This window comes from Polistes canadensis, unplaced genomic scaffold (genome assembly GCF_001313835.1).
Source record: "Polistes canadensis isolate GaletaPanama2010 unplaced genomic scaffold, ASM131383v1 scaffold_57, whole genome shotgun sequence".
NCBI lineage: Eukaryota > Metazoa > Arthropoda > Insecta > Hymenoptera > Vespidae > Polistes > Polistes canadensis.
In genome coordinates this window covers 145,793-172,200 of record NW_014569604.1, presented here as the reverse complement: position 1 = coordinate 172,200, position 26,408 = coordinate 145,793, and the positions used below count along the sequence as shown (strand labels likewise).

Genomic DNA, 26,408 nt, shown 5'->3' with positions numbered 1-26,408 from the left:
CTTTTTTTGAGTCATATACAATTATTATTATTATTATTTATTCGAGATCATATTATTTTTAATATGATTATATACAATTTTATTATTATATTATTTGTATATTTAATTGAATTATACAATTTTATATTTTAAGATCAAATGTAATATTTAATGTTATAGCCATAGAAACGTCTACGGAAAAACCATATTTCTTGACACCATTATCCAACGCTATGGCAAGAGCAGGACAAAGAGTCAAATTGGAATGCGAAGCTACCGGTAATCCAATGCCAGAATTATTTTGGACCCATGATGGAAAACCAATCGATGAGACCACTCACACCAAAGTAATTATTTTCTAATGAGAAAAATGTTGATTTTAATGTTTTATTATTTCTTTTCTATTACTTTTTTGTTCATTCGAATGATATGTTTCATTTGTTAATTGTTTCAGATTCAAACTGAGAGTGGTCGAACAAGTTTGATCATTTCTGAAGCATTTCCAAAAGATGCCGGTTGTTATACAGTAACAGCTAAAAATGATGTTGGTGATGCCAGTGTATCTTGCAATGTATCGGTTAAAGGATTACTTCGTCGTGAAACAAGTGATTCCGAATTTGCTTGTAGCGACATGGAACCAACAGAACCTAAAATTCAATTACGTTTAAAGGATCACGAAATTTTCGAAGGACATGCTGTAAGATTGGATTGTGTTATAGTTGGTCAACCTGAACCTGAGGTAATTCTTTGTTCCATTTAATCAAATTTTTCTTCTATATTTTTAAATTAATATCATTATTATTATTCATAAAAACTGAAAAGGTTTTAAAAAATGAAAAACATTGATATTATGATTAAATTCAAATGAAATAATTTATGTTACTAAATAAATGTTATTATTTTATCGACATTATTTTAAAATCTATTTTTAATATTAACGAAATATATTTGATTTAGGTGATCTGGTATCACAACGATAAACCCGTAAAAGAATCGGCAGATTTTCAATTATTATTTCAAGGTGACAAATGTTCTTTGATTATTCACGAAGCTTACGTGGACGATGCCGGTATTTACAAAGTAGTTGCAATTAATTCTGGTGGTGAAACTTCTAGTCAATGTACATTAAAAGTATTACGTAAGTCACGTTAGAAAATTAATTTATACAATCAATTAGATTTTTAAATTGATTTGATTCACAAATAATTTTACATATTATCATTAGGAATTTCTCGTAATTCGGAAGAGGTGGTAGATTCGAAGGATAAAAAAGAAGTATCCGTTTCTTCAACGGTACCAAGTTCACCACCGAAATTCGTTAAATTGCCAACCGATTCTTTGGTAGCCGAAGGAGAGGATGCAAGTTTTGAATGTGCAGTAATTGGTGAACCAAAACCAGAAGTCAAATGGTATTTTGATAATAATGAAATCATAACGGATAATAGAATATTGGTGAGTCGTAATTATTATATATATTTTTATAATATTATTCTCGATTTCTCAATCAATTAATTTATTTATAATATATTATTATTATTATTGATACACGATGAGAATAGATTAAAGAAAAAGAAGATGGTACGATTACGTTGAAAATTTTATCAACGATACCAGAAGACAAAGGTAATTACGTAGTCAAGGCCACGAATATTAGCGGGGAGGCTAAAGCTTTTGCCAGATTGGTCGTTCGATCGTTGACCGATTTTAGGAAGAAAGAAGAATTCGTCAAAATGGAAGAGAAATTGATAGCACCTAGTTTTAAAGAAAAATTTATTAACAGAATCGTACCGGAAGGTGTGTCAACCAAATTTGAATGCATTGTGATTGGAAAACCCGTACCTAAGGTAAACAATTTTATATTCATATACTTTTATTCATTAATTAAATAATAAAATACATATATATATATATATATATATGTGACAAAAAAATGACGAAATATTTTGTATTCATTATACGTTCAATTAACGATGACAAAATTATCGATATTTGTGGATCACTTACGATCAACGTTATAAACAATACTAATCGATGTTACAAGGTCAAATCTTATATATTACGAATGAAAAGAATGTTTTTTTCTCTTCGATATATATCTCGAATCGAGTATTAGTTATAGAAAGGTTGGCTAGACTGTTAGAGGAGGTAACCGACCAAGAGTAATTTCGTGCTACCGGGTTATATTTAAACCTTGTACCGATGTATCACGTTTGAAAATCTGCGAGTGTGCAAGAAGTTTACGGAACGGAACGGAACCGAAAGAAGAAACTTTTCGGCAGAAGTTCGTTCGACTTGTCGTCGTTCGAATCAATCCATCTATTCATTCATTCATTCATTCATCGAGAAAAAATGTTATTCGTTGATTAAATATTAAATACATATATCGAATATATAATTAAATACAATAAGAAATAATTTTTTACGAGAAGAAAAAAGAAACGTATTGAAATAAAAAAGAAATATATTTTATAATTTTCGATATTTAGATTCAGTGGTTGTTCAACGATCGACCTGTCCATGGAAAAGATTTCTTAGTTTCCGTTAGTGGAGATCGGCAGGTATTGACCATACCAGAAACCGGAAGTTCGCATGCTGGAACAATATCCTGCGTGGCGGAAAACACCGCCGGTAAGGCCACTTGCAACGCCAAATTAGAAATCGGTGAGTTTATTTATTTATTTAATTATTTTATTTGTCTACTCATATTTTCTTTCGTTGTACAATTTAATCATCGTGTCTCTGTTGCACCCCTTTTAAATCGAATAAAAATTGCCAAATTAATATTAATACAATTACGTACAACTGGTTCAAAATAAATTGTTCATAAGATTTAACAACCGTCCAAAATTCCCTTTGAAACTTATATTAATATTAATATTAATACATTTTATTATACATTTTTTTGTTTGTTATTAATACATTTTATTTTCGTGACAAGTGTTATAATAATATGTTTATCGATAAAAATTTCATTCACGATAATTGAAATAACGTAAAAGTCAAGTAAAATCAAGTTATTCAATATTTTATAATTGTAACAACGAACGCGCGTGTGTGTGTGTGACACACAATTGCCGTGACACAGTTTTTTTTTTTTTTGAAATTCGATAGGGTCCAGCACTATTTTTGAAAGTAGGAATCGGTTGGTTTGTCCTTTTTTTTTTTCCTTTTTTTAATCAGAAATCTTTTATAACGTGTCTAATTTTTTTCAAGATTGTTTTAATACTCGTATCGGTTTAATAAAACAATTTAAAATTATTCGATCAATTTTCGATTGAAACTCGACAACGAAATACACCAATGATTTCAATATTGTGGGTGAGTTAACAGAAAGCGCAAGCGCAATTCTTAAATACGATCACCAATTTATTTTTAACCATAGGGTGCAGTTTAACACCACGAGAATTTCTTCATTTTTCGTATTATATTTTTCGATAGGCTGAATATACAAGAGACATTTATTTATTGAGTCACATCACTATAAGTAGATTATTTTTTTTCTTCTTTTTTTTTTTTTTTTCCTTACGATTACAAGATTGCCATTTGATTATTATTATTATTTTTTTTTACAATCACCCCTTTCGAATTTTTACATCGCAAAATAATTCTTATTGATAATAATAATATAATGATACGGATTGAGAAAAAAAAAAGGTAAAAAAAATAAAATACATTATGATATAACGTAGAACACTTTCGTGATTCTTCTTTTTTTTTTTTTGGTTAAATAAGTTTGTAAGTTTAATACCAGTCTCACGTTCTTTTTTTTTGTTTTTTTATTTCTTTCAAATGCACTACTATTACTACTACGTGCGCGTACACACTAACAGAATGTACATGTAGAAACCGTGTTATTTTTGTCGGCACGAATACCCAATACGTAGCTTAGTATAGAATCGCTAACCCAGGGAATTTAAATGATCCTTCTTCTGGGTGTTAAAATCCTATTAAAGTATTACCTTACCTGCATATTGAATTTTGATAGAAATGATTATAAACGTGCTAAAAGAATTGACAGACAATTTTTCTTTTTCTTCTTTTTTGCGAGTGTCTTTGGTTTTGTTTGAAAAAAAAAAAAAAAAAAAGACCACGCAAAAATTTGTTGGTTTATTTTTTTCTTCCCCCCATTTCTCTTTCCCCTATAAATCTTATTAAAGAGAATTTAGTTTACAAGAGAATTCCCCGATATGAAAATACGTGTGTAATATGAATCAACGCCTACAAGGTTTTCCAACGATTAATTTAACTTATCCAGGACAGGTCAGATTTGCATATTGCGATCTAGATAACATAGAAATGCATTCCCCGATCTTTTAGTTAGTTTAAAACTTATGCATTTTGGTAACTAGCCAATGCGTTTGGTTTCACTCGAATATAGGATAAATTAGAAACGTTTGACAAATAGATAGGAATTATGTTTCTTATATTTAATTGGTTCTTTTGTTTCTATTTCTTCAATTTTTATATTTAATTGTAAATTTATTTTACTCTTCATTCATGTGTAATATTTTTACAATTTATATATATATATATGTATATGTATATAAGATTTGAGTTACGCAATAACGACAAATTCTAACATTTGAATTTAAGCAGAGGTTCCTATTGCGTATGATTAAATTGTGCCAACTATTAATACATTCGTGATTTGAAAGAAATCGATGCATTTATAGATTCCACTGTCAAACAACAAATAACGATCGATATATTAACCCTCTTCCCCTTTCGTAATATTCTTTTTCAAAATAGTATGAATATGATTCATATTTATCTTTATTTTAAGATATTATTCAACGTTTTTATTTTGATATACTCATGATTTGAAAATTATATCCAATTGTTTAACGAGGTTCGATTGACACGTTGCATTTTATTATATGCGTTAACGATTATTTAAAAAAAACAAACGAAACATTTATCACAACAATTTTTGTATTTTTTTTCTTTTTGTATAATTCATTATCGTTTGAAAATCGAACTTGTACAAATTTTTCAAAATTTCAATGAATTTATTTAAACGCACAAGATTATTTTCAAAATTTTGTTAAATTTCTTTAGAAAAACTTAAAATTGTTGGATTGTTATAAATCGAAAAAATTGTCACGCGATACGATGAGTAATTTTTTAATTTGTTTTATTCGAAGGTCAAGTATTAATAAACAATACGACGATAGATTTGATCTAATAATATTATTCAATTAATCATTATCATTATTATTAGGTATAGAACCGAAGAGGGAGGAAGGTATTGAAAGGATAGTTGAGTTGGTTGAAATAAAACCTGTCGAAGACATGCACGCGTCAAGTAGCAGCGATAAACATTTTTCGGCTGAAAAAATGTCGGACGAGGCTGGATCGGGTAGTCAAATTTTAACTAAAATGTCACAAACCATTACGGAATCAAAAACTACTCATACATCTACGAAAAAGGAGTTTATGTCATCGATGATGTCATCGTCAACGGGAACACCTGGACAGGAACCTACCAGTGTTACTGTCAAAAGTACTGTTCATAGTACCGAACAATCAACTTCTGAAAATAATGCACCTCCCGTTGTTCAGGTAATATATTTTCTTTATAATATCATTCTGATCAGAAAAATGTCTTTGATAAAATCAGTTACTTTGTGAATTAACTGATTAATTGTTTCGTGTGTGCATTTGTATGCATTTTGATTAGGTAATGTACACATTAAAGTATAGTTAAATAAGATGTCTTTATTGTAGAAATATTTTTACGTTAAATAATAAAACAATGTTTTAGTATTAGACAGAGTTTCAGAAAATCTGATTGCAAATCTAAATGTATCGTAAATATAATAGGTGTGTTAAAAATTAATTGTTATATGTAATTCAAAGTGTTAGAACAATCTTTACATTAATTTTATTTACTTTATTTATTACTTTTTTTTTATTATTATTATTATATTGATCTTTATTGTTAGTTTTAAAATAAGAACGATATCAATATTATTTTATTGTCGATTAAAATGGAATAAGAATTGAATTATCAGTCGCAGAAAATCGAGGAATTCGAAAAGATTATACAAGATCAACCTGGTGAAATTCGTCAAGAAAAAACCGTCGTAGTGTCGCAAGGTGAGGAAGGTATAAAACGTGATCCGAAAATTGTTCAAGTTCAAAAACCAAGTAGAAAATCAACGGCGCCTAGATTTGTATCACCGTTAACGGGAATGATAGTTGATCAAGGTGCCGATATTATTCTCGAAGGAATCGTTGATGGTAAGGATAACAAAATATTAAATACATTTGTAATATTTAAATCTTTTACTACGAATTGTAATTGTCAATGTGTTCCACAATGTTGACAAAAAGTTTTTTTTCAAAACTTTAACGTGGTTTCGTAATAAACGCGTTGTAATCAATTATTATGAAAATACATTTTATAATATTGTTTTTTTTTTATTTTAATTTAATATCGTAATTATTTAAAATTTTCTCATAACATTTATTAATAATAATTATATATAGGTTATCCGCAACCGAATATTTCTTGGTCAAAGAACGGACAAGAATTGCAAGCTAAAGATGGTGCCAAGACGAGTTATGCTCACAATCACGTACGATTGGAATTGAAAAATGTCAACGTGAAAAATGCCGGACGTTACACTTGCACTGCCAACAATGAAATTGGTTCGGCGAGCAGTACTGCTGATCTTGTCGTCAAAAGTAGGTAACCCAATAACAATGAAAAATACAAATCGTATAAATTAAGATTACAAAAGTAACAAATCATTCGTGTTGCTTATTCAGAAACAATCTTCCCACCTGTATTTGGTAGACGTTTGCAAGCACAAGTTGTTAAACGTGGTGATCGTGTTCTTATGGAAGTTGAAATTACTGGAACACCAGAACCTACAGTGAATTGGTATAAAGATGATATTCCTATTAAGGAACAACCACCAACATTGAGAATAAGACAACAAGGCAATTGTTACATACTGCAAATCGATAAAGGTGAATTACACATGAGACCCATACATTATATTTTATAATTAATTAAGATACGAAACGTTCAATTAATCAAAACTAACTTCTAGTTCTTTTTAATGTCCAAATTTGTATTAAAATTATTTATTAATAATTTTATTTTTGGACGAGAGAAATAACTAATTGAATTATATAATATATATATATTGTTAATATTTTCAGCTGAAAAAATACACGCCGGAAAATATATGGTACGTGCGATCAATGCTGGCGGGGAAGCACAAAGCATAGCAGATTTTGCTGTTTTCGAGCCGACACCTGACACCATGACGGAAGTACACAAAACTGTTATCTATGAGAATGTTCAAGATAAAAAAATTATCCAGGTAAGTTATATATTATCTAAGATTATACATGATATATTAAAACATGTTAAATATATTATATGAACAAAAATTCGATATAATTATTGATAGTATAAAAAAGAATGTGTATAATTGTACGTAGCCTGACGTGCAAAAGGTTGATGTACCGTCAGCAACAACAACATTGAAGACTGACCAGATAACAGGGATGACAACGATCCAGCCAAGTTCAATATTAAAAACTATTCCAACTCCTAGTCCACTAACAACAACAACAACAACATTACCACCACCACCACCATCTTCCTTATCCACAATCCGTAAAACTGAAATTATCGAAGATATTCCAGAAATGAAAACGTGCCGATCGGAAACCATTTCGTCAACGTTTGAATCCCATCAAACGGAAACTAAATCGGAGCAAAAGTTTCACATGAAATTAGAACACAAAACTCCGTCGTTAATCGAACCGAAAGCTCGTCCCGAGCCAACGACCACGGTAAAAAAGGTTGCTAAAGAAGAATTCATTTCAAAATATGTCGAACCGATAACACCTTCTGCTACCACCGTGGAAGAACAAACGAAAATCGAAAACGAAAATATAGAGACATCGACTATCGCGAAAAAGGATGCTTTAAGTTTTTTCGAATCAATTACGAAGGAGAGTGAAAGTGTACCTAAAGGACCCAAAGAAATGATTAAATTGACCGAGGATACCGATGGAAAGGGTCACGAGATTAAAGTTGGAAAATTAACTCAAAGTTACGAACGATCAACTGCGTATAAGGAAATCAAAAAACCCGAACCGAAACCGATGGATTTTCAAACTACTAAGAAATCCGTTCAAGATATTTTCACCAAATTGGAACACGGATCCTCGTCCCGTGGTGTTGATAATAAATTATTCGATTTCCCGTATTCGGATTACAAATCACCATTGTTGGATACTAAAAAAACAATGATGGAAGATATCACAGTATCCAGTACACCTATTGAGAGTTCATCAACGTTTTCGAGATTAGAAACTAAATCGGAAAGTAGTGAAACTATGATGATGAAAGGATTTAATTTAGTACCGGAACCGCCACCTGAAATAGGATACATGCCTAAACCTGGAGAGATTAAAAAAAAGAGCCCTGAGGTACCGATCAAGGCCAAACAACTTCAAGAATCATTCGAGAAAACTTTATCACCGATAGATGCACCGATTGGCGGTGTTAAAATATTTCCAACGATTCCACAAAAGATTATAGAGAGTCCTAAGGTTGTAAAAAAACCATCAACGATGCCACCACCGCCATTTGAATTAGATAAAAAGGAAATTGTTGAAGAAATATGTATTAAGAAGGATGTTCATGAGAAAAAGGATGGTAAAATGTTAAAGGAAGATAAAATAGAGTCACCAAAATTTGTTCCAGCAACGAGTATCATCAGATCAGTTTCACCTAGCAGACCTTGGTCATCATCGTCAGACGTGGAAACGAGATCTCACGTATCCACGGATATTTCCGAATACAGGTGTCACTCAGCTGCGTCCAGTCATCAAGAAATATTACGTTCTATATCACCGAGACCCTCGGTCGATGGTTTAGCTATGGAAAAATCATGGGCAAAGAAGAATACCGAAGCAACGCGAAAATCTTGGCCACCAACACCACCACCACCGAGTGATTCCACTCCAACTGGGATTAAACAATTTCCTACTGACGATTACAAAACTTCGACGAAAGAATTTAAACAGGAAACCGAACGTACGCCAGATGGTGGTATCAAAAAAACTAGCGTAGAATCATCCAGTAGTTTGGAAAAACATTCATGGAGTTCTAAACAGGAATCAATGGAAAAAATTGCCATGGAAAGGGCACCATCCCCGCCGCCTAAGGTACCACCGATCATTTACAAAGCTGAAACGATTAAAGTCGATCATGCTATTAATACGATTCAAGAACAATCAATGCACGAAAAGTATATCTCGGAATGTGACGTAAAGAAACAATCGAGTTCGGAAAAGATCGTTGAAGAATATTCTTTGAAGAGTCCATGGTCCGTTGATACCGATTTAAAAGCACCCGGATTGGTGAAAAGTGTCGAACCGCCTAAAAAAATATTCGTACCTAGTCAAGAATCATCGAGAAAAACAGAATCTTATTCGTATGATTCGGTTATTTTGGAACCTGGCCCACCGCCGGAAATTGGCTACGTGCCACCGCCAATGGTAAAAGAAAAAAAAATGGAGAAATCTTTAGAAATGTCATTGGAAACCAAACCGGCTAAGATATTATCACCTGGTGCTATTAGAACTATACCGTCATCGGTTGCCCAAAAAAAGGAAGAAGCACCACCAGTCTTACCACCCAAAGATGTTAGAATCACTCCACCGCCATTACCCGCTAAACAATTACCATTGGATAATTTAGAATCATTTCCGTTTAAACCATCAGCCTCACCAACGACTGTAACGACGAAACCGATCACGAAACTCGTTCCACCTGTAACTACGCCAACTAAATTTGTTAAAGGAACTTTCGGTAGTGATTACGAATCCGACATGGATATTCATGTTAAACCAAAATGGCGACCATACGAAAGCGATAGCGAAGAGCCACGTTATCGTAGAGTACAAGCACCAGTTTCCAAACAAACTGTTAGACCAAGATCAACCGAACCCGAACCATTACCACCATCCAAATTTGACACACCCCCGGTTGAATTTTCAGGCCCATCCAAATCTCTATTAACCGAAGAATCACAACAGAAAATGTATAAGAAAACAACATTTAAACGTCACGAAAGGGAAACAAAACAACAACAACAACAACAACCGAAATATCAACCAAGTCAACCCCAAACTCCACCGATTCTTTTAAAACCAGGTTCCCCGCCGATTTACGTTCAACCAACAACCAGCAAACCTCAGCCACCTAAATCTCCACCAACGAAGAAACCAGAATCTCCTAAATTCAAGATCAAAACTTTCCAACAAGAAAGCGGTTACATGGCGGATACTGATGAACCGTTGCAACAGAAAGCATCAAATATTACGATTCAAAAAAGCTTTGGGAAACACGATGGTTCGAGTAGTTCAGCTAGCAGTTCCCATATGGAATCTCGTACGTCATATTCCGAGAGTAAATCCGAATACTTTGAAAGTAAAAGTTATCATAGTCATCAACAACAACAACAACAACAGAAAAAAGAAGTATCATCTTTCGTTCCAATTACTACTACTACTACTACTCCATCTCCTAGTTCTTTTCCTAGTTCTTTTCCTAGTCAAAAACCTGCACCTCAGCAGAGAACATCGTTTGTCGAGAAAACATATTCTTCATCGAGTGGAACCGAGCCTACTAAATTAAAAACTGCGAAGGTTCGACGACGTATTTCTGGATCTTTTTGTTTTTTTTTTTGTTTTTTGTGTGTGTGTTAGTTTTTTTTTAGTGCATATTTGTAGAAATATATTATTTTGTATACCTCGGCAAAGCAATTAACAATTGAATCCCCCCAAGATATCAATTGATTAACATTATAGAAATATTATTAATAGTATTAATTAGGATGGAATGATACTTTCGTGCATGAAAGAGAGAGAGAGGTATGCTTTATCTAAAGATTATTTTCTTGTTTTTAGTGTGCACACAAATAGTAATCGATGTTTATCTGTGTTTAGTTAATCGTTTTGTGCTTTTTTTTTTTTGTGTAGGTCAGGATTGTCCAACTTACAATAGTAAAGTTCTTTAAAAAAATCAATGAGATTTTTTATATAATTATTTTTATTTAATTTCGAACAAATTGTTGATTAATAAAAAACCAAAAGGTTGGATAACTCTGGCGTAGATGAAATGAAAGTTTAAGATTTGTTAGTTAAACAATGATCATTTGTTAATTAAAGTTCATTTAATTATCTCAAGTATGATATTTTATTTATTTATGTTTTGAACAGGAGACAGTTTTTACCACGGATAGTTCTTCCCATCGTAAAATGGAAACTACGCGCAAGGTACACGGGCCCTCTCCAAGCCCTTCCAGATTTGTCAAGGGCGAATTTCGCGAGAGCGATTACGAAAGCGATTACGATGGTAGAATATCGTCAATATGGAAACCCCGTACTACAATCGAGACAGATGATCGTTCTTTTAAACCAGTGAAACCTACTCTAACTGGTCCAGGTATTTGTTCAATTCAATTTAATCATTTTATTTGTCCAATCCGTTAGAAACGTATATAAACAAACTCACTATATATAGTTTTATTTAAAAAAAAAAAAAAACGTCTCTATATTATAGAAAAATAATGACAATAATTGAAAAAAAGAAAAAAAACATTTAACGTTACGGTTTAGATGTAGTAGTACTCCTTAGATTATAGATTTTCATTTTTTTTATTTCCATTAACTTATTATTTTCATTCGTTTTAAAATAATATTAATAATAATAATAATAATACTATGGGGACGGTGTAGTACTCCTTAGATTACAGATTTTCATTTTTTTTTATTTCCATTAACTTACTATTTTCATTCGTTTTAAAATAATAATAATAATAATAATAATAACTATGGGAACGGTGATGGGATAATCTTTTAGAGGATTTTTGTTGTTGTTGCTTTTTGTTGTCAAAATATAATAATTCGTGGTAGAGATCAGTACAATAAGGATATAAAAACGAATTTTGTTCGTAACAGGTGAACATTTAATTGGAAATTGACCCTAATAGGACTCTTACTTTGCAAATTTTTTCCAGCTTACAACAAGTAGACACCTCCCGGCAAGCTTTCTTCTTCTCCTATAGTTGTAAACCTCGCGAGACAAGTTCTCCTATCTTCTTCTTCTTCTTCTTCTTCTTCTTCTTCCTCTGCTTCGCTTGTCTCTATCTATCTTTATTCTTCTTGGCTACTCTCTAAGTACGTACGTTAGGTTTTAACCCCCGCTTATATTTCTAAAAAAAGCATCTCAACGTATGTAACTTTTATTACATCCAATATCATATCATTTTCCGCACTTTTCTTCTCCTGCTTTTATTATTTTTTTTTCTTTCTTTATTTATTCTCTTCTTCTATGTTTTTTTTTTTTCTTCGTTCGATCGATACAATTAATAATTTTGTTTAACTCACGTCCCTTGCGAGATTTTTATTTCCTCGGGGGGAGAAAATCATTTAAATTCGAAAACAAAACGCAATGCAACGCAACATGTGGGTGATACGACGAATGAGGGGTTGTTAATGTTAATTAAAATTAATTAATAAAAGAAAAATTGCAAATGAACGAACACAACAGGAGAAAGGCCCCCACCCCGATGTTCATAAAAAATTTATTGTCGAATTTTATCTACGAACGAGAGGGATCACATCCGGGAAATATTTTCTACTTAGGAAAACATAAGGAACCGATCGTGTCGACATCAGCTGATAAATTAATCGAAGGAACGTCGTCATCGAGTTACGATAAAATAACATCAACGATGAATGAATTCGAACAAGATAATCGGATAGAAGAAGACAGATCAATTGTTACACCGACTAGGATTAAACAAGTTTTGTTACCTGGTTCACCGCCTGAAATTGCATACGCTCCACCCCAAGGTCAAGAAACGTATTACGAAGCACGTGCAGGTATGCCTTATCATAACGCGATTGGTACGGAAACGAGGAAGACCGTAAGAATGGATGAATCAACGGAAAACAGTAGAAGAATCGTCACCGTTGAACAAACAAGTCGAGTTATCAAATTTGGTGATACCCAGAAAAGTACTACGAATGATTTAGGATCACCAATTGATCATAAAACTAAAATTCAAAAACAATCGAAATCATATTATCGTGTACCAACGCCGAAAAAATTTGTACAAGGCCAGTTTCGGGAATCCGATTACGAGAGCGATGTTGATTCAAGTAGAATCCGACCTAAATGGGCACCAGCTGACAGCGATTCGGAGGATCCGAGATACAGAAGGGTTCAACCACCTTCTGGTAAAAGTGTTAGGTCAAGTAGTCTTCCTGTTAGACAAGAACACGTTGTATCACCATTGGAATTTGATACTGGCCCACCACCACCATCATCTACCATGAAAAGACAAACATCGATGACACAGTTACGCGATGAGATCCGTACGAGCAAATTAGAATCTAATAAGTATCAACAGCAGCCATTTTCCAGGCATGACGAATCGATTTTGCAACCTGGTTCACCACCGGAATTTGGTTTCGTATCGAGGACCGATGTCGTCAAAAAGGCTGCCAATCGTAAGGGCATTTTCTCATCAAATCCTTTTTTTTTTGTTTTCTTCTTCTTTTTATTTCATTTTATTTTTCTTTATTTTCTATATTAAATGCTAAAAGAATCGAAACCAAAAAAAAAAAAAAAGAAAAAACAAAAAGAGTCGATATTTTGATCACAATAGACAAATTATTTCAGTTCATATACGGTTGTTGTTATATTGTAAAATATGACGTCGTTGATTGGTATGACACACAGATGCATACAAAAATCGTAATTATTATATTCGTAAATGGTATTTCATTGTTGCTTTAAATATCAACAAATAACTGCGTTTCTCATTTTACTCTAATACGCATTCTTCCAATCATTATAACGTTACACACACACCTTTTTATATTCTATATTAATTTCATCGCTCTTTTGACGATTGTTTTCTTTTTTTTTTTTTTATTCGGCTTGATTTTTTTTTTATATACATTTTCCATTCTTTTTTAATCTTCCTATGTAAAATTTCTTCTATCACTTGTTTTTATCATAATCTTTCTTCTTTATTTACACACACACACACGAACGAACATATCTCCTGTTTTCTCTGTCTCTTTCTTGAACAAACAAACAAACAAATAAAAAAAAAAGAAAAATATTTGCTGACAAGCTCACATCACATATCCCGTAACACGAGAAAAAAAACCAAAGAAAAATCTGAAACATCCGCAGACGTGGCGTCACGTCATATGAGCGACATGACGAGTACCTTCAAATCGAAGACCGAAAAATTCGTAAGCGACATCCAATCGGATCTGAAGCAAGGTAAACCAATCTTAAAACATCCCGCTGAGAGTCGTGTTAGCGATGGCGACGAGCCGCGGACATATAGAGAAGAATCTCGGGTTGCTGAACACGGTAAACACACATTCAAAACATATGACTTTTTCTTGTTTTTTTTTTTCTTGCCTTATTGTAAAACATAAAACACATTTAAATAATAATTCGTTTTTTTTTTTTTCTCTCTTTTGAACACATTAATAATTTGAATCTAATATTGTAATAAAATTTTAATCGAAATATTATATAGAAAGTAAATTATCATTGTGGTAAAAAAAATAATTTAAATCTAATATTAATAATATTATAAAATATAAAATAATATAATCCAATGAACGAGATGTCACTACTACTACTACAGGAATGAAGCAAATCGATCCGGATACTGGATTAATATACTTCAAGTATGACTTCGGTTATGAATTTGGCATCGTATTACCTGGCGAGGGTAAAAAAACCTTAACAAGTACCAACAAAACGATCCAAGGTCAAAGACGAGCAAGCGATATCGAAGTTCCGATAGTACACGAATTTACAACCAAGAAAGAAAATGGTTATGCTAAAAAAGGTAATGGAATGTCATCGTCATCAACACGTTCGACTAAATCGGCTAAATTTGGTCCATCGAAAACTGTTAAATGGGAACCAACATCCGAGAGTGAATTTTCCGAAGCCGAGGATACGAAGAATTCTAGAAGAAGGTATCCTGGGGTTGGTGGTGATTCTATTACAACAATGCCACCACCACCAAGTTTGGTAATACCTTGTTCACCGTCACCATCCAGATGGGATCACACTACGCCCAGTCCACTTTCCCTCAGTCCAAGTTTGCCGAGTCTTTCTCCCCGATACAGTAGTGCAACTGGACCACCCAGCAACGTGGATTCTGCAGGTATATTACCTGCCTTCGATACACCTTGCTTTATTGTTTATTCATTGTCATGCTCAATTGACATCTGATTAATATTTTCAGATACGTTATATCTCTGCTTGATTGCATTATTTTTGCTTAATTTTGTTCGATGACCATTCGCTTGAAGCATTTTTAAAACACACACACACACACACATATATATATATTATAATTATTATTCGAATAATTCTGGAATATTTGATAACGTTCGTAAAAATGCTACAGAAATGATTTCATGTTTTGCATGAGAATCGTAAAGGGAATTGAAAATTAATAAATAATTATCGTAGGGAATTTGGACATTCAAAAGAACTAGAACTTCGTTTTGATTAATTGGACGTTTCGTACCTTTGTTGGGATTTCTTCAGCAACTGGAAATTTCACTTTTTTTGTTATTTTTATATTGTGAATTACATGAGACCCATAGATTATATATAAAATATTAGATGATACCTTAATAATAACATGAGACCATATACATTATAAAATATTTGATAATACCTTAATTAAAGGTCTCTTGTAATTCACAATATAAAAATAACAAAAAAATAAAATTTCCAGTTGCTGAAGAAGTCAAAACGAAGTTCTAGTTCTTTTTAATGTCCAAATTCCCTACGATACTTATTTATTAATATTTTTATTTTTGGAGACGAGAGAAACAACTAATGGAATTGAAAATGTTTGCCAAGTCTACGATAAGGAAACCCATCATTCCAATTATTGACTAACTCAATGCGCATTCGTATATTATTCGGGCATGGAATTTGTGTTTTCCCATCGATTAGGGGTTTTTAGATATTGGATTTTTTTTTTTAAACATTTTTTCATTGCTTTAATCAGCTCTATGATTCTGCCTTATAATATAGAAACTAGGTATGGGGAAATATCGGAATGTAATATCATTTGTTTTGGTAGATTTGTTTAAATAGTTGAAATAGAGTATTATTTAATTGAACAGGTTCGCCATGGCCAACGAGTAATGGGGTTTCATCGACTAAAGAAGTTATTCAGCCTTATCTTGAAATATTACCAAAGAAGGCACCACTTTTTATCACGGTAAATTCATTTCCTTGAAAATAAAAATCTAAATAATAATATTCGAGAAAAATTATGTTTAAAGATATTTGAAATGTAAATTTGATATTAGCCATTGAGAGACATCGCTGTTGTCAGTGGACAAACCGCTAGATTCGAGTGCATAGTTCAGGCAGAACCACAACCAAATATTTTATGGTCTAAGGATGGCAGAATCATTGAAAATTCATCAAACTATGAAATACATTATAGAAATGGTGTATGTCGTTTAACCATCACTCATGCTTATCCTGGTGCGTTTTATTCAATCGTGTATCATACTTTTTGTTCAAACAAATTGTATATATATATATATATATATACTTTGTTGATTTATAATTTAACAATTTATTTATTTATTTTATTTTAGACGATGCTGGGACTTATGCTTGCACTGCGACAAATGGTTTAGGATCAACCGTAACTTCCTCTACCTTGCAGGTCCCAGGTAACAGACGATCAATATACGCACCTATTTAATGATGATGGAAAGGTGGTAGTATATTTAAAAACAAAACAAAAAAACACGAAGGTGGTACAGCAAAAGAGAAAAACAAAAAAAGAAACAAGAAAAAAATATAACGGTACAGCTTTATGGTCATGAGGGGTGGTGGAAAATGTCTAACCTTCTATCGTCCATGGGATTTCAAATCGTCTAATTTCTCTTATGTTGTTTTTCTTATGAAAGCAAGCTTGGATTAATTGATTTTTTTTTTTTTTTTTTTTTTTTTTTTTTTTACGTCAATTCAACTCTCATAATATTTTTCATCGATTTCGAAAGATCGTAAAATCCAAATTATTGTTTCGAAGTACAATGTTTAAATTCATACGTTATTTCTTTCCTTTTGATTTCAACCAATACGATTGTTTTGTATTTTTTTAATCAATTTTCGCAATTACGGACGAGAAGTTCTAGTCAAATCGTAATATGAGAGTGTTAAATACGAGAAGAAAATGAAGAAGAAGAAGAAGAAGAAGAAGAAGAAGAAAAAGGAGAAAGAAATTTTCTTAGATGAGTTGTTATTACGAAAAGTTGGTGGTTGTTTTTATTTTTACTTTTACTTTTACTTTTTTTTTTATTATTTTGTTTCGTAGCCGCGCGTCATGAAAAAAAAAAATATGTCTTAATGAATAAATGAAATGCATTTTTGTCGTTGCTGAGACTTTTTAAAGACTTTCGAAAAAAAAAAAGAAAAAAAAAAAGAAAAAAAAAAAAAAGAGATTAATAATAATAATAATATTAATAATAATAATAATAAATCGCTTTCATAGGCTATTATTTTTCTTTTCTCTTACGTATTATTTCTCTTGCATTTTTCCTTTCTTGCTCTATCTCTCTCTCTCTCTTTCTCTTTCTCTAACTTTTTTTTTTCTTCGTCTATCCCTGTCATAAATAAAAAAAAAGACAAATTGTCTTTTTCGTTTCTATTTTTTTTTTTTTTTTTCCCCCATACGAAATTATATTTATAAATTCAAGTAAAGTGGATTAACTTGCACGGTTAAGTGCATTACAAATGTAAACAAAAAGATGAAAGAAAATTTATTTTTCTCTGTCTTTTTGTAAAAATGAGAAACGAGAAGAAAGAAAATCAAAAAGAAAGAAAGAAAGAAAAAGAAATAGAGAGAAGATTCTAACAAAAACGAAAAAAAAAAAAAAAAAAAAAATAAACAAAAAAAAAAATAAGCGTTCATTATTCACATTTCTCAAATCGTTTTAAGCAAAAAAATATTTTATTTATTTATCTATCCTCTAAGTGTCCTTGTTTGTTCAAACGAGAAAAAGAAAAGAAAAAAGAAAACAGAAAAAAGATGAGAAAGAAATGCTAGTCACATTTTTTGTTACTTATTAAATTAAAAACAAATTTAGACGAACGGATAAGAAGAATATACTATTGGAAATTATTTTTCATTTTCGCATATTTTTTTGTTCTTTTTTTTTTTTAAAATATGATAATTAAATTCGATCGGATCGATACGATTGACGAGATGTGCGTATATGTGTGTGTGTGTGTTTTTTTTTCTCATTTTTGGTATTTCCACGTTATACTTATTTATATTCATTCACATTTATCAATTTTATTTTCGATTAAATAAATGATGAATTTATGTGGCAAAGATAAAACAAAAAAAAAGAAAGAAAGAAAGAAAGAACGAGAGAAAAAAAACAACACGAGATTGTCGTAACGCACATTCGTGAAAAAGAAAAAGAATAAAACATATACAGATCATTGTTACTTGTTCTTATCATCGTCAACGCTATTGGATATACTGTGTAAATAAACGTGTGCTTCCTCTGCAATATAAAAGCTGGGTTTTTATGGTGTAACAATTTATTTTTTCTCTCCCGCCCTGCTGTCGCACTCTTATCGTATAATAATAATAATAATAAAAAATAAAAAAAAAAAAGAAAAATAAAAAAAGTATTTTGAAACATGGTCCTCCTTCTTCATGGTTAACGTTATATTCGTACCTTTTTTTTTTTGCATGTATATAAAATATCACGAAGTTATAAAAGTAAGGTAGTACGGATTTGTAAAGAGAAAAAAAAATAAAATTGAAAATACTTAATCGTTGAATGTTTTGGGATTATAAATATGATAGAGAATAATTCAGTAGAAAATAATTCATATTAAAATATGCACGAATGATCTTATTTACAATTAGTATAATACATATATATTTAATAATTATTGAATATCATCAGAATCAAGATTATGAGTCATTACTAACACTTGGAATCATTACTAATGTATCATTTTTGGGTAACGGGTCACTTATTGCACGTATATATACATAAATACATACACTCATACATATATATATAGCAGGTATGTTTTAATTTAACATTTCTTTCATTTGCAGGAAAAATGACACACAGAGTATTTGTATATATATATATACTATATAATAAAACAATATTTATTCTAAAAATTAAACGCCATTGGTATTAAAAATAAATCCATGTGTCATTTTTCTTGCATACCAAAATGTAATTTTTTTCTTCTTCAATGTAAATATATATACTTACGAAAAAAATAATTATCCTTTATATAAATCTAAATAAATAAATATAAAATTAATATCGATGAAATAATATTAACCAATTTTCAACGTAAGATATGGCAAGGTAAATCGAACCAATTAAAAATTGTTGAATCTTTTCTATCCTAAGAATAAACGAAACAAAAACAACGTTAAACGTGCGTATGCCGACAATTGTTCGAAAATGTTTATCGTAATATATTTCTTTTTTTTTTTCTTTCCTCCGAATATTAATAAAACAACGCGTAAACGTATAACTTCGCGAGATAATTCTGTTCGCGCAATAAACAATTTAAAAAAAAAAATTCGTAGAGAGAATTAAAAAATGGAAACAAAATAAAACATTTCAATCGAAACGAAACGAACAATTTTTCGTTTATTAGTTTTTCTTTTCTTCCCCCTCGTATTTATTCGATTCTCGAAGTACTTAATTACGCGTGCAAGTAAATCGTTTGTAAACGTTTTCTTTTTTTTTCGTAAAAAAGACAAATTTTAAAAGAGTTACCAACTGTCGTGTGTTATCTATCTGTCTCTCTCACACACACATACACATACACACGCACGCACGCACAATAATTTTAATCTTTGAGCAAAGAGTCGCGATGAAAGAAACGATAGAGGTGGATCTTCGAGGGGGAGGGTTTGGGGAGGGGGGGGGCTGATCGAGGGGGTTGGGGGGTCTGGCACGCGGGGAATGGCCAGAAATAGCAACGCCAATCGAGCAGATTTTGCGAGAGAAAAACGTCGTTTATAAGAACGTTGCACAGTTTATTGCGAGTTGCGTGCATGAGTTCGGATTTTTTTTTCAGAGGGGGGAGTGGGAGGAGGGATTTAGAAAAATAAAAACATTAAAAAATATATATATATATATTGTCAAAGTTATCTGTATACGAGTAATTATTAAAATTCATGACGAATGTGGTCGAAGAAAAAAAAAATAATTTCGTGGGAAATAAATTGAAAATGAAAAAAAAATATTCGTTCGATAAATTATTCGACGTATGTTAAACAAAAACACAAACGTGTTTTCCTCCGGTCTCGAAATAAAAATTCAAACAAATATTATCGGTTCGAATTAACGTTCATCTTTAATAAATGCGAATGTTTTTATGTTTGTATGTGGGGTGGGGGGTTTAATGTGGGGCAAATTGTTTCGGTAAACATTCATTGACAAATATTCGTCTACGAAAATAGGGGTGGTAGGATAGGGGGGAGAGTGGTGGTCGTAAAAACGAATAGCAAGATTTTAGTATTACGGCCAACCAATACGTCCGCAACCGGATATTTGAAACGTGATGTAAAAAGAGCTTTTTGTTTGCCCCCTCGTTAAAATCTGTTGTTATTTCGTCTACCGTCCGTCTATTAGAAAATTGTTCAAATCATTTCAAAGTTTTGGTAAATATTTTTTATACTAAAAGTGAATAGATTGATTACAAAGATGCACAATTTACAGCATTGCATTCTGTCTGACATTTTCTGAACTTTACATGCTAAATTTATAACTCGATATGGTGTTCTACGCGTAGATAAAAGAGTATACTTTAATTTAATATAGGTTTCACTAAAATCTATTCACTTTTAGTATAAAAAATATTTACCAAAACTTTTCAAAGAAATTGCAAAGATGCACAATTTACAGCATTGCATTCTGTCTGACATTTTCTGAACTTTACATGCTAAATTTATAACTCGATATGGTGTTTTACGCGTAGACAAAAGAGTATACTTTAATTTAATATAAGTTTGATTAAAATCTATTCACTCTTTTAGAATAAGACTTTGACGGTAACATATGTATATATAATATGGTAAAGGTTTTGAACAGGGTAAATAACCAATTAATTTGATAAACCACATTTTAATACATAGATTAATTAAAGATCATTGGGTTTACGTTAAGGAATATATGAAATGGAATTTATTTCGAACACGTTGTTATTCGTTTCTGCTTGAAAGATCTTTAATCGTATATCTGTATATAATACAATATTTCGGTATCGATTACGTCATCTCTCTTTTCTTGGTTTTACCTCGAAAAAAATGATATTTATTTAAGTTAATAACACGAAAAGAGAGTAGATGAACAGATAATGAAGAAAAATGTTCGTAACAAGTTCGATTACTTTACTTTTCGTTAATGCTTTCTAACTGATACAAAGGGAACCAAAAAAAATGTATATATATATGTAATATATTAGGAACAAATTCGTATGCAAAAAAAAAAAAAGAAAAAAATTTTAAACAACTGAGAAAGAAATATTCCCTCATCCTAAGTTAAACCCGATTTCAGGTGTATCCCCCTCACAATCTGACAATAGCAATCGATCCATCGAAGAGGAATTATTGGAATGTTCACCGAGGTATGTAGCATTGAAGGATCTCTTTCTACCACGAGAAGAAATCAAACTCACTATAACGAATCATCGACACGCTTCGATATACGAATTTTCTCTGGCACCTAGTTACAGGTAGATTGATGATATATGTATATATATATATAGTTGGACAAATATTGTTATGTGTGTTTTTTCTTTTTTTTCTTTATTAAGTTGACCGAAAGATTCATGCCATTTTATAATAAAAAATATAGATATTGATATGTATTATTTAAAAAAATGTATATGTATATATATATGTACCGGTAGACTAACACGAGTCAACAAAAATTTAATATTACGATTAATATTGATATTAAAAAAAATGATGTATATTGTAATATATTATAATTGTAAAATAAATTTTGTATTATTTTGTTGATTTAGATCATTATCATTATCACCGGCACATATTATATATATATATATATATATGTTTATTTAAATGAAATAAGTTATTTTATTTCATTTTGAATATTTTCTATTTCACTTTATAGCATATTAAAAATATTTTATATTAATAATATTATATTAATATTTTTGATTTTCAAACTTAATGATCAATATATATATTAAACGTTTCTTAATTAAATTTATTTTTATTATACTTTTTTTTTATTATTTAATTTTAATTATATAAAGATTAAAAAAATTCTTTTCTATCAATTCAATAATATCTGTCAAATATATATATATATATATAAATATTATAAATCGGCAAGAAATTTTCTGTACAACTTTTTTTCAAATAGTTAAAACTGCATTCCGGGGTGTGGGTTTAAAAAAGCGGAATTGCTTTTGCAGCTGCGAGGACGGGAGTTATCTTGAAAATCGTGCCGATGAATACGAATACGATGATAGAACGGGAGAGGAATCTTACATTAAACCAAAACGTCTCGATTTTTTCAATATCGACAGAAACGGGACATATTGTGACCTCGATCAGGATTACGAGAGGAACGAGACCGATTTACATTCGCAATCAATTCGCAGGATCGATTCGAACGGTAACGTATATTTTTTTTTTTTTCTTCACGATTATGTATCATAAAATCTAGAGAAAATTATTAATATCACGATCGTCGTTTCTTTCTTTTTTTTTTTTACGAATAATTTGAAAAGAATTTTTTCGTAATATCTCGTGACCTAATTTATTTCATTTACAAAATTATCATTTCAACTATGATTGAAAAAGTATTTCACTGGATTCCGAATAATATTCTATTTCAAGATTTGGAAACTCGAACAAATCTATTCTTTATCTCAATGACAAAATTTATTTTGATTTACTTTAATAAAAGATAATATTAAAATATATTCATTTATATAACAAAATGTTAGTCAAATAATTAGTAATGCATAATGAAATGCATATTAAAATGAATGAAATATTTATTAAACATTAGTCTAATATTATACAAATGATCATAATAAATTTGTTCAAGTTTCGAGTAAAATTTTCAAATATTATACTTTAAATAAGGAAAATCACAGATTTTATTAAGAAATATAAAACTGAGGGTTCGTATTACCATTTCTTTTTTCTTTCTTTTTTTCTACCCACGTAACTACGTATGTAAAAGTTGTACATATCTCTGTGAAGAAGAAAACGAAGAAAAGAAAAGAAAATGTTGTTGGACAGATTCAGGGTCTTAGTAATGATTACTCGTCGTTGTCCGTGAACTGTTAAAATAGAATTCCACGTTTTTCGGTTTCTCTACTTGCAGGTGGACAATAATATGCGCGTTCAAGCTTTAACCGATGTTTTTTAAGGGGAGCGTTGAATCATAGACAGACACGATGAAACACGCGGGATTAGTAACGCCCAAAGAATATTTCACAAATCTCGAAATAGAAGCTCGTTGGTAGAGAGTTTAAGCTTCACCTCGGTTAAATGATGATTCATATTCGACCTACCTTACTTACTGATACTTCCTAAGATATTTCAAAGTTTACAACTATCAATCGAATCAATTCATTCATTTACGCGTTTACATATTTTAACTAATAATTATTATAAATAATAATCACACAGTAAATATATTTAATCAGAATATCTTTTTATATTTATCTATCATTTTTAAATTCTATTGTAATTATTATGAAACACTTAACTTTTTTGCTGATACTTCAAAGTTTAAAACTACTAATGAATACTTCACGAATAAGAATTCAAATAAAAATAAAATAATTTTTTTGATTTCTTACTTGTTGACTTTGTTGTAATTATTACGAAACACTTAGCAAATATAAAATCTAATTTTTGCTGATACTTTTTAAATTCTTTCAAGATTTAGAACTACGAAAGAGTAGATTCTGTTACGTTTGCATTTAACAATAATTATTTTAAATAATAATCCAAATCTTTTGATTTAATTATCACTCGTGGATTCTATTATAATTATAAAACATCTAACTTTTTACTGATACTTTAAAGTTTAAAACTACCAATGAGTACTTAACAAATAATAATTCAAATAAAAATAAAATAATTTTTTTGATTTCTTACTCGTTGACTTTGTTGTAATTATTACGAAACACTTAGCAAATAAAAAATCTAATTTTTGCTGATACTTTTTAAATTCTTTCAAGACTTAGAACTACGAAAGAGTAGATTCTGTTACGTTTTTATTTAACAATAATTATTTTAAATAATAATCAAAATCATTTGATTTAYTTATCACTCGTGGATTCTATTATAATTATAAAACATCTAACTTTTTACTGATATTTTAAAGTTTAAAACTACCAATGAGTACTTAACAAATAATAATTAAAATAAAAATAAAATAATTTTTTTGATTTCTTACTTGTTGACTTTGTTGTAATTATTACGAAACACTTAGCAAATATAAAATCTAACTTTTGCTGATACTTTTTAAATTCTTTCAAGATTTAGAACTTTAAAGAGTAGATTCTGTTACGTTTGCATTTAACAATAATTATTTTAAATAATAATCAAAATCATTTGATTTATTTATCACTCGTGGATTCTATTATAATTATAAAACATCTAACTTTTTACTGATATTTTAAAGTTTAAAACTACCAATGAGTACTTAACAAATAATAATTAAAATAAAAATAAAATAATTTTTTTGATTTCTTACTTGTTGACTTTGTTGTAATTATTACGAAACACTTAGCAAATATAAAATCTAACTTTTGCTGATACTTTTTAAATTCTTTCAAGATTTAGAACTTTAAAGAGTAGATTCTGTTACGTTTGCATTTAACAATAATTATTTTAAATAATAATCAAAATCATTTGATTTATTTATCACTCGTGGATTCTATTATAATTATAAAACATCTAACTTTTTACTGATACTTTAAAGTTTAAAACTACCAATGAAAAATTCACGAATAAGAAAATTAAAATCAAAATAAAATAATATTTTTATTTACTTATCACTCGTAGAGACTCTGTTTGTAATTATTACGAAACACCTAGCAGGTAAAACGTAAGGTGGATATTTTTTTTTCTTCTTCTCTCTCTCTCTCTTTCTTTCCCTCTTACCTCGTAACACGAAACCGAAGGCATTGTACAACGATTCCGTCCAACATCATAATGTCTGAATTACACGCTCGCGCGACTGGATTTGACCTACAACTCACGAACGAGGTTTCGTACGAGTGCAGTTTAAACCGCACTTAGGTTAGACTGTACCGTATGTCTACCTGGACGATATAATCAGGCTGAGCTACTTTGTTGGAATCGTTCGATGATTAAATTATTCAATATCCTATTTTTTGTCCCCTTTTTTTTATTCCTTTTCTTGTTTCAATCGTTTCGAAAATGAAGTAGTCAAAGATGTGATCATTTTTCTGATTTTTTTTTTTAAATTTATTATAATATATATCGATACATTTTGATTGAATTTTGGTATAATAAACTAACGTTATCGATTATGGGTATAATTGTGTAATCATTTTATCGAATAAATGACGTGTAATATAACGTTAAAATAATTATTACATTTTTTATTATTAAATTATATTATTAAATTATAATTGCATATTTTATAATTGGATAATATTAAATATCATATTATTATTATCCACATAATACTTTGGATAATATTTAATTATTAATCAATGAGAATTTTTATTGTATACTTTATGATGATGATGATGATGATGATGATGATGATGATATAAAATTGTATACAATAATTATATAATATTTAATGTGATATTATTATATTTTAATAGAAAAAAAATGTATATATGGTACCATATGTATCGTGATATTGCATGGTTGGTACCAAGTACACAAACGTAAAAAAAATTACATTTACCGTGCGAGTCTGTTAGGACCAGCGCGTGTCTCGCTCCGATTCGCCGGGATGCGGAATGCTAACGGTTGGACAACATCATTTCTATACACCTACATAACTCTATCGCATGATACGGTAACGATCTGTCAACCGGCTAAATTATTCTCATACTTTTCTTTTTATTTTCTTTCCTTCTTCTTCTTCTTCTTTTTTTTCTTTTTCCTCTATCATCAAAATTAATATTAATAAAATTTCACCAAATATCTTTTACGAGAATACCGAAGGATCAAAGTTTGCAATACGAATATCGATGTAACGGTAAATAATCGTTTTCAAAACTTGATTTCTAAAACTTCAAATTATCTTATTAACAAGATTAACAAGTATAA

At 30.2% G+C, this 26,408-nt stretch overlaps 1 protein-coding gene and 1 long non-coding RNA gene across 6 annotated transcripts in view; both read left to right on the top strand.

Moving 5' to 3' along the window:
* Positions 1-16,863, top strand: part of LOC106785786 — a 42,874-nt gene extending 26,011 nt beyond the window's left edge. For all 5 annotated transcript variants that reach the window (XM_014746511.1, XM_014746510.1, XM_014746514.1 and 2 more), the window contains 19 exons: positions 160-326; positions 434-718; positions 937-1,117; positions 1,205-1,431; positions 1,539-1,823; positions 2,466-2,640; positions 5,201-5,541; positions 5,994-6,222; positions 6,472-6,669; positions 6,754-6,957; positions 7,153-7,316; positions 7,438-10,662; positions 11,236-11,461; positions 12,664-13,533; positions 14,228-14,413; positions 14,697-15,227; positions 16,207-16,304; positions 16,396-16,576; positions 16,693-16,863. In XM_014746511.1, the coding sequence (XP_014601997.1) occupies positions 160-326; positions 434-718; positions 937-1,117; positions 1,205-1,431; positions 1,539-1,823; positions 2,466-2,640; positions 5,201-5,541; positions 5,994-6,222; positions 6,472-6,669; positions 6,754-6,957; positions 7,153-7,316; positions 7,438-10,662; positions 11,236-11,461; positions 12,664-13,533; positions 14,228-14,413; positions 14,697-15,227; positions 16,207-16,304; positions 16,396-16,576; positions 16,693-16,802 (7,883 nt within the window). In that variant the 3' untranslated portion in view covers positions 16,803-16,863. The remainder of the gene's footprint in view (positions 1-159; positions 327-433; positions 719-936; positions 1,118-1,204; positions 1,432-1,538; positions 1,824-2,465; positions 2,641-5,200; positions 5,542-5,993; positions 6,223-6,471; positions 6,670-6,753; positions 6,958-7,152; positions 7,317-7,437; positions 10,663-11,235; positions 11,462-12,663; positions 13,534-14,227; positions 14,414-14,696; positions 15,228-16,206; positions 16,305-16,395; positions 16,577-16,692) is intronic.
* Positions 16,864-21,650: 4,787 nt separating this feature from the next.
* LOC106785787 lies at positions 21,651-23,512 on the top strand. Its single transcript, XR_001381563.1, has 3 exons — positions 21,651-21,832; positions 22,544-22,746; positions 23,467-23,512. It is a non-coding gene; the product is annotated as an uncharacterized LOC106785787 (long non-coding RNA).
* Positions 23,513-26,408: the final 2,896 nt, after the last annotated feature.